Genomic DNA, 12,655 nt, shown 5'->3' with positions numbered 1-12,655 from the left:
AGTGAGGCACAAGTACAAGGTGTTTTTGCTTGGTAGAGTGCCACATTTTTTCCGCCCACCTTGTCCTGAAGCTTCAGAGATGTGGCTGGCTTCTGTTCTCACCTTCCTGAGTTGAGCAGCTTCCACATAGCCCAGCACAGAGCACTGTGGTTGGATGGCAGAAACCTTCAATTCCCCTGACCACTTCTGTGCCTTGGTCTGATGCCAGAAACAAGGTGGATCCAGAAATCTGGCTGTGTCAACTGCAGGCTGTACTATGAGTACAATTACACAGACTGACTCAGTAGCTCTCTCAATGCAGGTTGTTAAAATGGTGCCACCTGCAAGCACATTTTAACAGGGCCTTATGCCCATAGATTGAGGTAGGTCTCAGTTCTCACCAAAGTGCAGAGACTAAATATCAAGAGAATGCTCAGCCCCTCATGTGATGTCTGTATGGCCCCTCCCCCTATCAAGCCCAGCTCCCAAGATGGGGGATGGGGAGTGTAAGATTCAGGGGTCAAGGAGGACTGGACCTGCTTCTGGAGATGACAGGACTGTTGCACTCATGACCTCACAGCAGTGTGGTCAGCTGCAGAAGACAGTCTTCAGTCTGCATTCTAGCATGGACTGGTGGGGCTTATGAGCCTTCACACCTAACTGAGGAGCTATTGACAGCTGGTGGCTTTTAAGGGAGGGAGGATCAGGGTTTTTTTTTTAAGATTTAGTAGGTCTACAGTGCTCCAGTAGATGGTCTGCAACCATGAGAGGGTGGAGGAGGGAGGGAGAGGGGAGGATGTGTGTATGTATGGGAAGCATCAATGGACTGGGGTTTTTGTTGTTGTTGTTGTTTGTTTGTTTAAAGGAGAACACAAAGTTAAGGTGTGGAGAGTTTGGGGACATAGATGAGAGGACCCTAGGGGAAGGGTTGAGAATGATTGTGTTCAAAACGCCTTCTTTGAAATTCTCGAAGAATTAATAAAAATACCACATAGGAAGAATTATTTAAGAAATCATTTCTATGTGTCCAGATTAAGAGTATGTTCCTAATTTGACAAATGGTAGAAATGAGCCCTTGTCTTCCCTCCCTTCAGTTGGTTTACCATGCTCTGCAGCTGTTGGCATACACAGCCCTCGGGGTTCTGATCATGAGACTGAAGCTCTTCCTGACACCACACATGTGTGTCATGGCGTCCTTGATCTGCTCCAGACAGGTAACGTGTGGTGATGGTGAGTTCTAGCCCAGCCTTAGCTACTCAGTGGTCCTAAGATAGTGCTGACCGAAGGGCTTCTGTAGCTCCTGACCACTGGAGCTCTCTGGTTCTGTTGCAGCTTCCTAACCTAATGGCCCGAACTGCTCATGTCGGCTCTTCTACCTTGTGACACTGTCTTTGGCAAACAAGTGCAATCAGTGCAGCCTGGCTTCTTCCGTTATTACTACAGGCCCCGATAGAAAGTACAGCTCAACTATAGAAAGTTTTAAACTTTATATCACATAATTTCTAAAAGTGGATTTCAAGTTATGTTTCAGATTATATTGTCTTATTCAGAATCAAGTTTTGGGATGTTTTTTGTTGTGTGTGCATTTGTATGGATGTGCCCAATTTTGCTCTGAAGTTTAATCATCCTTGACTATTCCACGTGTAATTCACTATTTGTCATATAATTGTGGTTAGAGATGTTCGTTCCTCTGTGGTGCTGCTGCCCGACAATCAGTCAGCAAAGGGGCCGTGCAGAAGCATCACCTATGTTACCTGCAATGAGCGTTTACTAAGCACCAGCTCGGAAAAATCAAACTGTGTTTCTGCTCCCCAGAAGCTTGAGATCCAGCGCCCGGTTAGTCAGGAGATGCCCGGGAAGAAAGCAATGGACAGGGCTGTTGCTTACGTGCATTGCTTTTCTGGGCTTCAGGCTCCCATCGCCAAGTGTGAGCTGTGTTAAAGAGGACCCAGCTCCCTCACTTTCCTCCCTTTAGGCTGGGTTGGGACAGGAAAGAAAGTTGGTGGCAGATCCTCCATCTTGACTCCCATCGCATTAATGGGACAGGCAACAGTCTCTGCACCATGTTCCGAACTTAGGACTCTGCACTGGCTTAGGCTTGCTCCTGCTGTGGTGCTGGAGCAAACCCAGGCTCCTGAGCTGTGTCCCTAGCCTGTCCTGGATGCACCTAGAAACGGGTGCTCATTTTTCTTTGACTGGACCTTGTAAAGGAAGCAGGTGACCTGGCTCTTCCTGCAGTGCTTCTGAAGCTGTGTCCCTCTTGGGTAGAATTGTTTGGATGCTGAAGGACTGCTCTCTGGACCAGTAAGATGATGCAGTGGGTAAAGGTGTTGATGCCAGCACAGTCACCCGAGCTCAGTCCCTGGAAATCACCTAAGGTAGATGGAGAGAATTGACTCCACTGAGGTTGTTTTCTAACCTCTGGCCCCTCCCACAGCCATGATCATAAAATTTTATTTTAAACAGTCCATACGTGGGACCACAGCAGATGTTGAGTTTTTCCTCAGGATGGTTTTCTTACTGGAACACACTGCTTTGCACTGCCAATGACCAGTGTTTCACTTTGATTTCAGCTCTTTGGGTGGCTCTTTGGCAAAGTTCACCCTGGTACTGTTGTGTTCGCTGTGTTAGCAGCGATGTCGATTCAAGGCTCAGCAAACCTGCAAACCCAGTGGAACATTGTAGGGGAGTTCAGCAATTTACCACAAGAAGAGCTCATAGAATGGATCAGATACAGCACAAAGCCAGGTAAAAAGAACGAGAACACTGGTTGCTTTTTATCTCACTAGGATTCTTTTTCCTCCATAATTTTATGTCACCACAAAATCCTACCCGGGGTTTAAAGGAGCTGTGACTACTGGCTGCATGACTTGCAGGGGGATGCGGTATAACCTTAGTAATTTATTTTGCCATTTCCAGAAATTTAAATCTATAAAAGTTTTCCAAAGTTGTAGGTTCTATATTTAGCATGATTTTGTTATGTTTCCTTTCTTAATAGAATTTCAATATTAGCCTTCCCATTCCCTTCTACTGGTGACCTGCTGTTTAATCCAAGTGTCCCTATGGAAACTTACTGTCCCAGCATGAAGTGGTTGACTCTTAAAGTGTCTTTCAAACTTTCCAGTCAGTCGGTTGGATACTGTTCTCCAGTGTGCTAGAGAAGGAAAGTGAAAGAAAGGAAGGTGATGAGCGCTCTTTGGTGCTCCAAGCCTGGCTGCAGATTTGTACTCTGTTGGTCTCATGGCTTCATTATGCTGCTGGCATTGAATCTATAACTTGTGAACCTCCCTGGGCCCCAGCCAGCTGGGTTACGTGTGAAATAGATGGGCTGTCCTGATGGAAACCCCTGCTGGTGCTGCCCAGTGTGATGCTAGACCATGCCATTGCTTCCAGATGCAGTGTTTGCAGGCGCCATGCCCACCATGGCAAGTGTGAAACTCTCTGCTCTCCGGCCCGTGGTGAACCACCCACACTATGAAGATGCAGGTCTGAGGTTAGTGCACAGGTGCATGGGGAAAGGTTTCATCCAGATAGTGAGTGAGGAACCCACCGGAGTTTTACAGCAGGCGGGGTCAACAGGGGCATTTCAGAGTCGTTCATGGGGAGGGAAGAAGATGCTGAAATAAGACAGCTGGGCTAACGCCCTTGGGGCTACAGTAAAGCTGTTGTCTTTGTGCTGTTTCCTGTTCAGCAGAAGGAAAAGCAATCTGAGCGGTTGTCCAAGATAGCCAGGCCTCCTCATGCCGTCCTCTGCTTTGTCTGACACTGGTTTAAGGCTTTTAGTGACGCTGGCTCCTTACAGGCTTCTCTCTTGACATCTGAGGAGTCGTAGGAGAGTCATTCGGTGGGGTTTCTGCTCTGCTGTCATGAAGCTGTTTGCTGTGATGAGTTTAGATATTTTCTGATGGGATAAGGCTTGTTTTTCCCATAAATTATGCCTTGTATTCTTCTAGAAAAGGTAAAGATTTATTATCAATACACTTTCCAGAGGAGATAAAGTATTCATTTTCCAAATGATCAGATTAATACTATTAGTATATTGTTTTGCATAATGATGAAATATACATTTTATAAATAAAATGCTTTTCGTTAAAAAATCAATTTTAATGAGCTAATTTCCAAAGCAACCTCATAGAGTGAGGTTTTTTTAAATGTAGAAATCAAGTGGGCTGAGCTGTTTCCCCTTTCCAGCAGTGCTGGCGTGTTTGCTCTCAGCCCTGTCTGCTGACAAGTAGAAACAGGTGAAGCACCAGGAGACTGAGTTTGGAAATGTGCTACATTAGAGGCTGTGTCCGCTTCCAGTTGTAATCTCACCCTGGCTTCTCCAAGGTGCTCACCTCCTTCCTGCTCTGGAGTGTGCTTGTTCCCATCCCTTGCTTGCTTCCCGATAATGTTGACTGTATCCTTTTAATCTTGAAAAAAAAAAATTGCCAGTTTATTCTTTTTTCTTGAAGAGCCAGAACAAAAATTGTGTATTCGATGTATAGCCGAAAAGCAGCTGAAGATGTAAAGAAGGAATTGATGAAATTAAAAGTGAATTACTACATTCTAGAAGAATCATGGTGTATAAGAAGATCCAAGTGAGTATTTCATACAATTATCAGCTTATAATCAAAAGAGTGAAAAGTTAGTGTAGGCTCATAGCAAGAGTTCTATTAGTAGTACATGGTATAATATATATAAAATAAAACATTTCAAAAGTATGAGTCAAAATCCTATACATAATTATTTAAATTAGACCTTTTTACTCATTTTAGAAATATACTTTTAAATAGTGATATGCATGTGTATATTGCCTTAAACTAAAAGTACCCATTTTTAAATAAGTAATTGTAGATGAGTTTTTATAAACTTTTATGTTTTCAAATAAAACTACCTTTAATTAGAATAAAGTTAAAGTACTTATATTGAAGAAGACTTATTCAGGTTCTCACTGATGCTTTTTGTTTTGATAACAGGTGTTACTCTGTTGTCCAACCTGGCCCTGAACTGTCCTTAACTGATGTTTCCTATTTAGCCTTCTGGGGATCCAGGGTTAATGGACATACACCACTGTGTCCCGCATCACAAATGCTATTGAAAGATGGTACTGGTCACTAGGGAGACTTGCAGAATAAAAGTAGTATGTGGTACAGAGGCAGATGGGGCTATAAGCCAGCTCTTTGCCCCTTCACTTTTCTCTAGGATGCTGATCTCTGGGAAACCCAGAGTAGGTTTTGAACTCTTAATCGTCATGTTCTCCTCCGCCCCAAGTGTGGTAACAGTTCAGCTTTGATGTGTGCATGAGCATTTTGGTTTGGAAACCAAAATCTTAGCCTTATTGTTCTAGGTCAGTGGTTCTCAACCTTCCTACTGCTGCTACCCTTACCTACCATAAAGTTATTTCATTGCTACTTCATAAGTATAATTTTACTACTGTTAAGAAATGTAATATAAATATCTGTGTTTTCTGATGGAGCTCAGTATTGGACCTATGCCGACCTAGAACTCATAGAGATCTTCTTGTCTCTGCCTCCCAAGTACTAGGAATAACTACTTCTGTTGTTCTTTATAAACTGTTATTGACTGGGCCTGGTAGCGCACAGGTAGACCTAGTATTCCTGTAGCCCAAAGGCTTGGACTCTGAGGTCGGAGGTTGCATGTATAAGGCCACACAACGAGACCCTGATTTTGAGGGGGGCAAGAAGTACATTGTATTTGAGATTTAATTATTTATTCATCTAAGATGTAAGCTTACCAGTGCCGATCTCAGGAAGTCCATGCATCCAGAATGAGTTCAAACTGGACTTTAGGAGAATTTTAGTAGTCTAAAAAGCCAGTGTTCCTGGGGACTTGTAAAACTGGTTCCCATCTGCCAAAAGGAGTGATTTCCCTCAGGTCTGTCAGAAGGGCCGCATGGCTGTGTTGTCATGCACATGCGGTTGGATGTCAAGGCCCATGTTGACCTGCAAGCTCCCCACTGTCTTCTCACAGCTCTCCTTCTCACCTGCTGTACACGTCAGAGTCCGCACGAGCACCCGGGCCCTCCTCCCTTAGCTTCTGTTCTCTACGCTCTGTGGGGCTGTCGCTCTTCTAGTCTTTCTCATGCTGTTCTTGCCCCTCTCACAGATATCCCTGGCCATGTCCAGTGCTTTTCTCTCTCCAGATAGTTTTTCTCTTTCACCTACAGTTAAAGCCATGAAGTGGGTGATTGGCAGTTTCTTTGATGTGCCCCTCTCATACAGTCACAGTAAGGCTTTCCTTTAAATTGATTTATTTTAGAGTATACTGACTACACCTTCCCTGTGAACTAAGCAAATTTTATCATCTTTAAAACTATTGTTTTTGTGTACTGTACCTGGTGTTGTAGCTACTTAACTGCCCTCAATCTGCACATTCTGCATGAAAACCCAAACCATGGGCATTTTCCCCCTTACACACGTGGGAGCCAACTGCAAACCAGTGTACGACATCTTCCCCCTTATACACAGGAACCAAGTGCAAACCAGTGTACGACATCTTCCCCCTTACACACAGGAACCAAGTGCAAACCAGTGTACGGCATCTTCCCCCTTACACACGTGGGAATCAACTGAGGAAAGTAACTATGACAACACACTCTTGACAAGTAGCAGAGGCGGAGCTTCCAGGGCTCTGAGCTGTCTTAGCTAGTCCCTGAGCGCATGTATTCTGTAGGTCTGTCCTTATGCACCCTGTGTTTCCCTTGTCCTAAAGGCTGACTATGGCAGCTTACAAAAATAAAGGTAACTATTACAAGATTTTAAAAAATACAATGTAAGTAGGAGAGTTGAACTGAGACAAGGTGCGTAAGCAGTGTTCTGGGCTGTCTGTGGTTGGATAACGTGCGCTGCTTGTAACGTGCATTTACTCTTCTAGGCCTGGGTGCAGCATGCCTGAAATCTGGGATGTGGAGGATCCAGCCAATGCTGGGAAGACACCCCTGTGTAATATCCTGGGGAAGGATTCTAAGCCTCACTTCAACACAGTGTTCCAGAACGGTGTTTACAAAGTCCTAGAAGTTATCAAAGAGTGACTGCGACACGCGTCAGCTACAGAGACCGCATCAGTAATGGCTTTACTGCTTTGCCACTAAGTCGTGTATCATTTTAACTCAGATTACAAAACCTTTACAAGTCTTTTACAGTAACTGTTTTCAAATGGAAACCATTTTATTTTATCAATTTGTCATTCTGATTGTAAAAATGACTTACACCAGATCAATTAGTTACTGTTTCAGTGCACCTGTTAAAATTTGCTATGCAAATGAGTATATGCTTGTACTTCATTTAAATATTTGTGTTACAGTGAACAAAGCCATCTGTGTAGAAATGCGTCATGGGTCATGACAAAGATGATCTGAAAGTGCAGTTCCTTCTGAACCGGGAGGGCCTGCTTTTCCTTGCAGGGCTGTCTGTCACAGCCTTGCTCCTTACTTACCTCCTGGTCTTACCTTGGATACTTGGGTGATTCTGTACTCCAGTCTTGTCAACCCATCTCAGCTCTTAGTCCAGGTGTCAGTGGCCTGTGGATCATCTGTTCCTCTCACTTCTGGGTGCTCTTTTTGTTCTGTATGGCGCTTGTGAATCAAGTGTTTCCTGCCCATTGTTGCCCAGATTCCTGGGTATGATAGGAGGAACAGCTCCTTTAATTCCCAGCCGTGTGGTGTCTGCCTCTTCCCACATGGGCTTTTGCTTTCAGACAAATGCTATCTTGTCTTTAGTTGATTAGCAAGTGCTTATTCTTGGTTAAAAAATTAGGAAATGTGTATTTTTCTCATTTTTAGTATTAATCAAATATTATATTTTAATATCTTTAATTCACTTAAAATTTTTTCATGATTAATTGCAGTTGTAAGAAAAGCTATTTTGGACAACCCCAAATATGATGCATCTAGAGTCTAATATATAGAGAGACATAGCTATGGTAGACTATAGTATATGGTAGTTTTTCTTTTGCTATTAAGATAAAACAAAACATAACTAACTTTTCTGTCAAAATGTAAATGAATAATGATAAATGAAGAGTTTTTCTATTTTGCTTTCAAAATTGCCTGTCTTTGATAAGACAAAGCCTTAAGCCTTATAATTTTGTCTAAAATAAAAGATTAAGTTTGAGGAATGAGTATGTTTAGTCTTCCCCATTTTTCTTCCTTTTTTTTTTTTGAAAAATTTCCAAACATGCTTTGAATTTTTACACAATTTTGTTTCTTAGAAGTTAATTTGTGTGAAATGAGATTCTTCAAAACCATGGATCTTCACTGTTGTAAGAAATGGTTTTCAGGTTTTAAATTCTAAGCAAATTGTGACCATGGATGACTACACATTTAATTACAGTCTTCTCTTTATTAACCACAGGCTGATTAACCTCAGTGTGGATTGTCCTTGAGACCTGAGTCCTCAGGGATGGTTTCCGGTGCCCATCCTGGCAGCCACAGAAGAGCTGTTCTCTTCCTGCCTTCTTACCAGAGGCCAAGAACAAGTTTGTCTGGGGGAAGCACTAGCTTTGTCACCTGCAAAGACAGCATGTGAGACTGAGGAGCGTGGCCTCAGTGTCCCCAGAGCCAACCTCGCCTCCCAGGTTGTCCCGCCCTGGAGCTGCCAGGGACTGTCGTTCCTAGTGTTGCACACTGTGACTCTGCTTCCTCATGTGGCGCTCAGTTTTTTATTTCATAAGCTTTTACCAACTCAGAACATAGGGAGGCAGCTGGAGATAGGTGGGTTAGGAGTGTTTCAGTGATGGTGCAGGATTGGGAGGAAGTGGAAAGAGGGCTCCTGAGGTTGGAGAGAGAGTCGGCGTGGGTGTGAGGGCCACATGCACACCCTGCTTGTCTGCACTCCTTCTGCACACTGATGTGACTGCTGTGTGCATACAGCAGTTAGGATTTTTTAAAAATCACCTTTTAAAAGTTCTTTTCTATCCTTACCCTCTAACAAGTCCCTTCATAATAAGTTCATGTGTATTGATTGGCAATTCTGTGCAGAGAAACAAAACATTAAAATACTATTAGAACCAGCTCACACGCTGGGAAACATTAAAAGCAGTCTAAATTAGTTTTCTGCAGAAGCCTTTTGTAACAGTATTTCTTAATGTGACTCCACCAGCAAGCTCTGCTTGTATTTTAGGCAAGTCAGCTTGGAACAGAGGCCTTGGGGGTCCACTGCGTATTTAGCCTCCAGCACATCCAGTAGCAGCCGGTGCTCTGCGACTTAAGCACTTTTAGGGCGACATGGAACAGTAATAGATTCTGTGTAGCTGACAATGCAGCATTAAAGCTCAGTATTTTGCATATTTTTAGCATTTACAAATATTTTTGCTTTAGTGTGAGGAAAGTAAGGAAAGACAGGAGGCAATTGAAATAGTTATTATTGTGACATTTTTTAAAAAGCTGGGTAATACTTCCATACAAAGATAAGCCTCTGAAATGCCTGATTTAAAATGTGTGCTGTTAAAGTAGGCCAATAGCATTAAGGAGAAAATAAAAGGATGTGTCCGAAATGAAGTGATGACTGCGTAGGAGTATTGTATTTTTATGAATTTTATGCCCCTTGTTTACATGTATTATATATGTTAAATAAAAAATACATGAAAAATGTGCAAAATGTTTTCTTTGCCTGCTGTTTTCTTTTGCACCCTGACTGTGACCATGCCCATTTTCATTACAGATGGCCATGAACGGCTCTACATCATCTCGTAGACCTCATTGAAAGGGGAGGGATAGTCACCAAGGGGCCCATTGCTGATGCTGGGTGCCAAAATCATCCAAAATTTTATCATGTATATGGTCAAAACCACATGTGTTCCATTGTTTCTTTCAGCCAGGGACATATGTGTTGGTATAATTACAGAGTTGTTGATAACTTTTCCCATACATTACACCACAGATAATTTGGTATAAAAGTTCCTCAAATTGTAATCCATATATTTGTGCATTATTGTTTATCCTACTTGGAGGGAGGGCAGTTTAGTTGTGTTTACCCATGTAGAAATGACTTCCTAACACAGTTGTACTTGATTCTGACATCTTGTGGAGAATGATGTTCTCGTATGATAATTTTCAATCTGGAAGTGGCCCTTCCACAGAAGTTTTTCACTTGGTTGGTCTAAGATGGGGACCCTAAGATTTGCGTTTTTATTAGCATATGGTAGTTATATATGATGGGTTTCATGATGACATTTTCGTACATGAATATGTTTGGGGCACTTTCACCCCTCCATTGCCTTCCGTTGTCGCCTCCCATGCTCACTGATCCCCTTCCTATTCCCAAAGTGTCCTTTTCTACTTTTGTGTCTTTTATGTGTGTGTGACCCAACATATTTATATAGGGTTGTTTAAAGGTTCATAAGAGCAGGGGCAGTTTAACAGAGGCTAAAGGCTGAAGAAACAGTTCCTCTTGTCAGCTTATTAACTGCCTGAAGATCCTCAGGGATGAATGTGGCCTCATGAGCCCTTCCCCTGGCAAATGTTCATTACCTATAAGTAATCAGGGAGAGGTGGGCCCTCTCGACTCTATGACAAATCATGAACCCAGTCTTACATGGGTTTTATCAGTGATCATTTGCCAAGAGTTGAAGAATGCAATGGTCTTGCTAGGTCCAGAAGACTCTTCCACATAGTACTTGCCCTCTGTCACTTACATTCTTTGTTCCCCTTCCTGTTTCACCTGGAAGTGGGGGGACATAGATGTCATGTTCATGGATTAGCACTCAGTGGTCGTTTATTCTTAGCACCTACCAGTTCTGAACGTCTGTAGGAACTGCAAATCAGCACAAAAGGAAACTGCTGACCGCTGCATTACTCCATGGGCATAGTCATATTCAGAAGGAGAATGACAGCTACATGGTGATCTTTTAGCAAGAGCTTCCCCACAAAAGCCTAAGTCCTTCCCAGCCATGGCTTTTGACTAGGTTTGCAGTACCAGGCATGTGAAGTAGACCTCAAGTCTCCTCAGAAAGCAGTTATCCTCAACAGCCTTGGCACTATTGCGCCCCTGCCTATCTTGACCAGAAGGTCAGCACTGTAGTATCCGGGGTTCATGGATGTGCACAGGAGCATGGACAGCTCCCTGCCAACAGCTTGCTCAGTGCTTTCCAGCATCATAAAATCTTGCCTACAGGAGAAGGCTTCTAGCTCAATTGCAACTTGACTTCTGCCTGCCTTTCAACCAAAGTATGTATTGTGTGTAGTAATGGGGTCTTACCATCTAGCTACGATATACAGCCAGCATCAGGGGCAGTTGACCTATATTGGGTACATGTGTAGTCTTCCTGGCCAACAACCTATGGGGAGGAAGCTCACCCCTGCTCAGGGATTTTCATTTCTGACATTTTCACACATGTATACTATGTATTTTTGTCATTTTTATTCTGCTCCCCCTTCTTCCTCTCCCATTCAGTTGCCCAGTTCTTATCAAGTGTTTGTCTTTGGGACTCAGAGTTCCATTGCATTGCATTCAGAAGCATGTATAACTTAACCCGTGGCTAGATCACTGAAGAAAATTGTCTCCTTCCTGCCAGAAACCATTAACTATATTTATAATCTCAAGGGAAGATGGCTTTGTGATTCCCTCTCCTCTCGTGGCAGTATTGATGGGTAATGTTTCTTTCACACCACTGATTAGAGTTTAGGAATGCAATGTTCCAAGCACTGCATTTTTTCCTTCAGCTCTTGTATTCTCTCTGGACCCTCTGTGATGGTCTACGGCACAACTTGCGTCATTCAACACTGACCAGTCATGAGTCTCCAAAGCAACCATCACCTATTACAAATCTATGCTTTCCTGACCAACATTACAAACACTGATCATTTTAGCTGCTATGATCGCAATACCCGACAAAGGCAATTTAAAGGAGAAATGTGTTCTGGCTTATAGGCCCATGTTATAGTCCATCATGGCAGGAAAGTCACAGCAGTGGGGTCCTGAACTAGTTGATTGCATTGCATCCACTGTTGAGAAGCAGAGAGGAACCAGTGCATGCTTAGCTTCCTGTCTCCACTTTGTAGGGCCCATGATGACTCCCTGCCGAAGGAATGGTCCAGCCCACAATTCAACTGGGTTTTCTCACATCAGTTAACATAAAATCAAGCTAATTCCAAAGGCATGCTCATCTCCCCAGTGATTCTAGGTTGCATCAAATTAACAGTTAAGATTAACCATCACAATGGGTACAATCCAAAATAGTTAGGCAATTTAATAACGTTATGGCTTCTGGGAGCAGCTTTATTCACTCGCACAGGTGTATCACTGATCAAACATTTTTCATTTTTTTTATTAGCTTATAAAGTTGCAGGTTTCTTATGGCTTTTTATCCATAGTTTGCTTGACCTCTTATTTGCATTTCCCACCAGATAGGTTATGCTGATTTTGTCCAGGGCCCCATGCTTGAGAATGTCTGTGCTAGTGAATGGGAATGGACTAGCTGGATGGCTGAGGCATCGAGGCGCTCCTGTTCCTGTTCGCTTTTACTTCAGAGATGGAAAGTGAATGAAAATCTATTGAAATGGAACTGATTCCTTTGTCTAAGAGAAAAACAGATAAAATTCAGTGATGTGTGAGGGTTTGAAAGTTTTAGTTTTTTTCACTTTATTACTTTTTTTTTTTTTTTTGCCTTGGAAATCTTCAATCTTCTCCCACTATTTGAAGGCCACTGTGAATCAGTACTAGGTCATCAACCACCT

General features: G+C 42.9%; 1 protein-coding gene across 3 annotated transcripts in view; it reads left to right on the top strand.

The window, feature by feature from the left end:
- The window catches only part of Dpy19l1 (dpy-19 like C-mannosyltransferase 1), a 95,121-nt gene extending 85,553 nt beyond the window's left edge, over nt 1-9,568 (top strand). The window contains exons 18-23 of one of the 3 annotated variants that reach the window (XM_057768218.1): nt 1,074-1,193; nt 2,553-2,727; nt 3,373-3,472; nt 4,434-4,559; nt 6,856-7,045; nt 8,334-9,568. In XM_057768218.1, coding sequence (XP_057624201.1) covers nt 1,074-1,193; nt 2,553-2,727; nt 3,373-3,472; nt 4,434-4,559; nt 6,856-7,012 — 678 coding nt within the window. In that variant the 3' untranslated portion in view covers nt 7,013-7,045; nt 8,334-9,568. Of the gene's footprint in view, nt 1-1,073; nt 1,194-2,552; nt 2,728-3,372; nt 3,473-4,433; nt 4,560-6,855 lie in introns of all 3 variants that reach the window. The other 2 variants (XM_057768219.1, XM_057768217.1) reach the window with 2 other exon arrangements.
- The last annotated feature ends 3,087 nt before the right edge of the window (nt 9,569-12,655 follow it).

Source organism: Chionomys nivalis, chromosome 4, assembly GCF_950005125.1.
Source record: "Chionomys nivalis chromosome 4, mChiNiv1.1, whole genome shotgun sequence".
Classification (NCBI taxonomy): Eukaryota; Metazoa; Chordata; class Mammalia; order Rodentia; family Cricetidae; genus Chionomys; species Chionomys nivalis.
The sequence above is the reverse complement of the archived record's forward strand: the minus strand, read 5'-3'. Positions and strand labels throughout refer to the sequence as shown.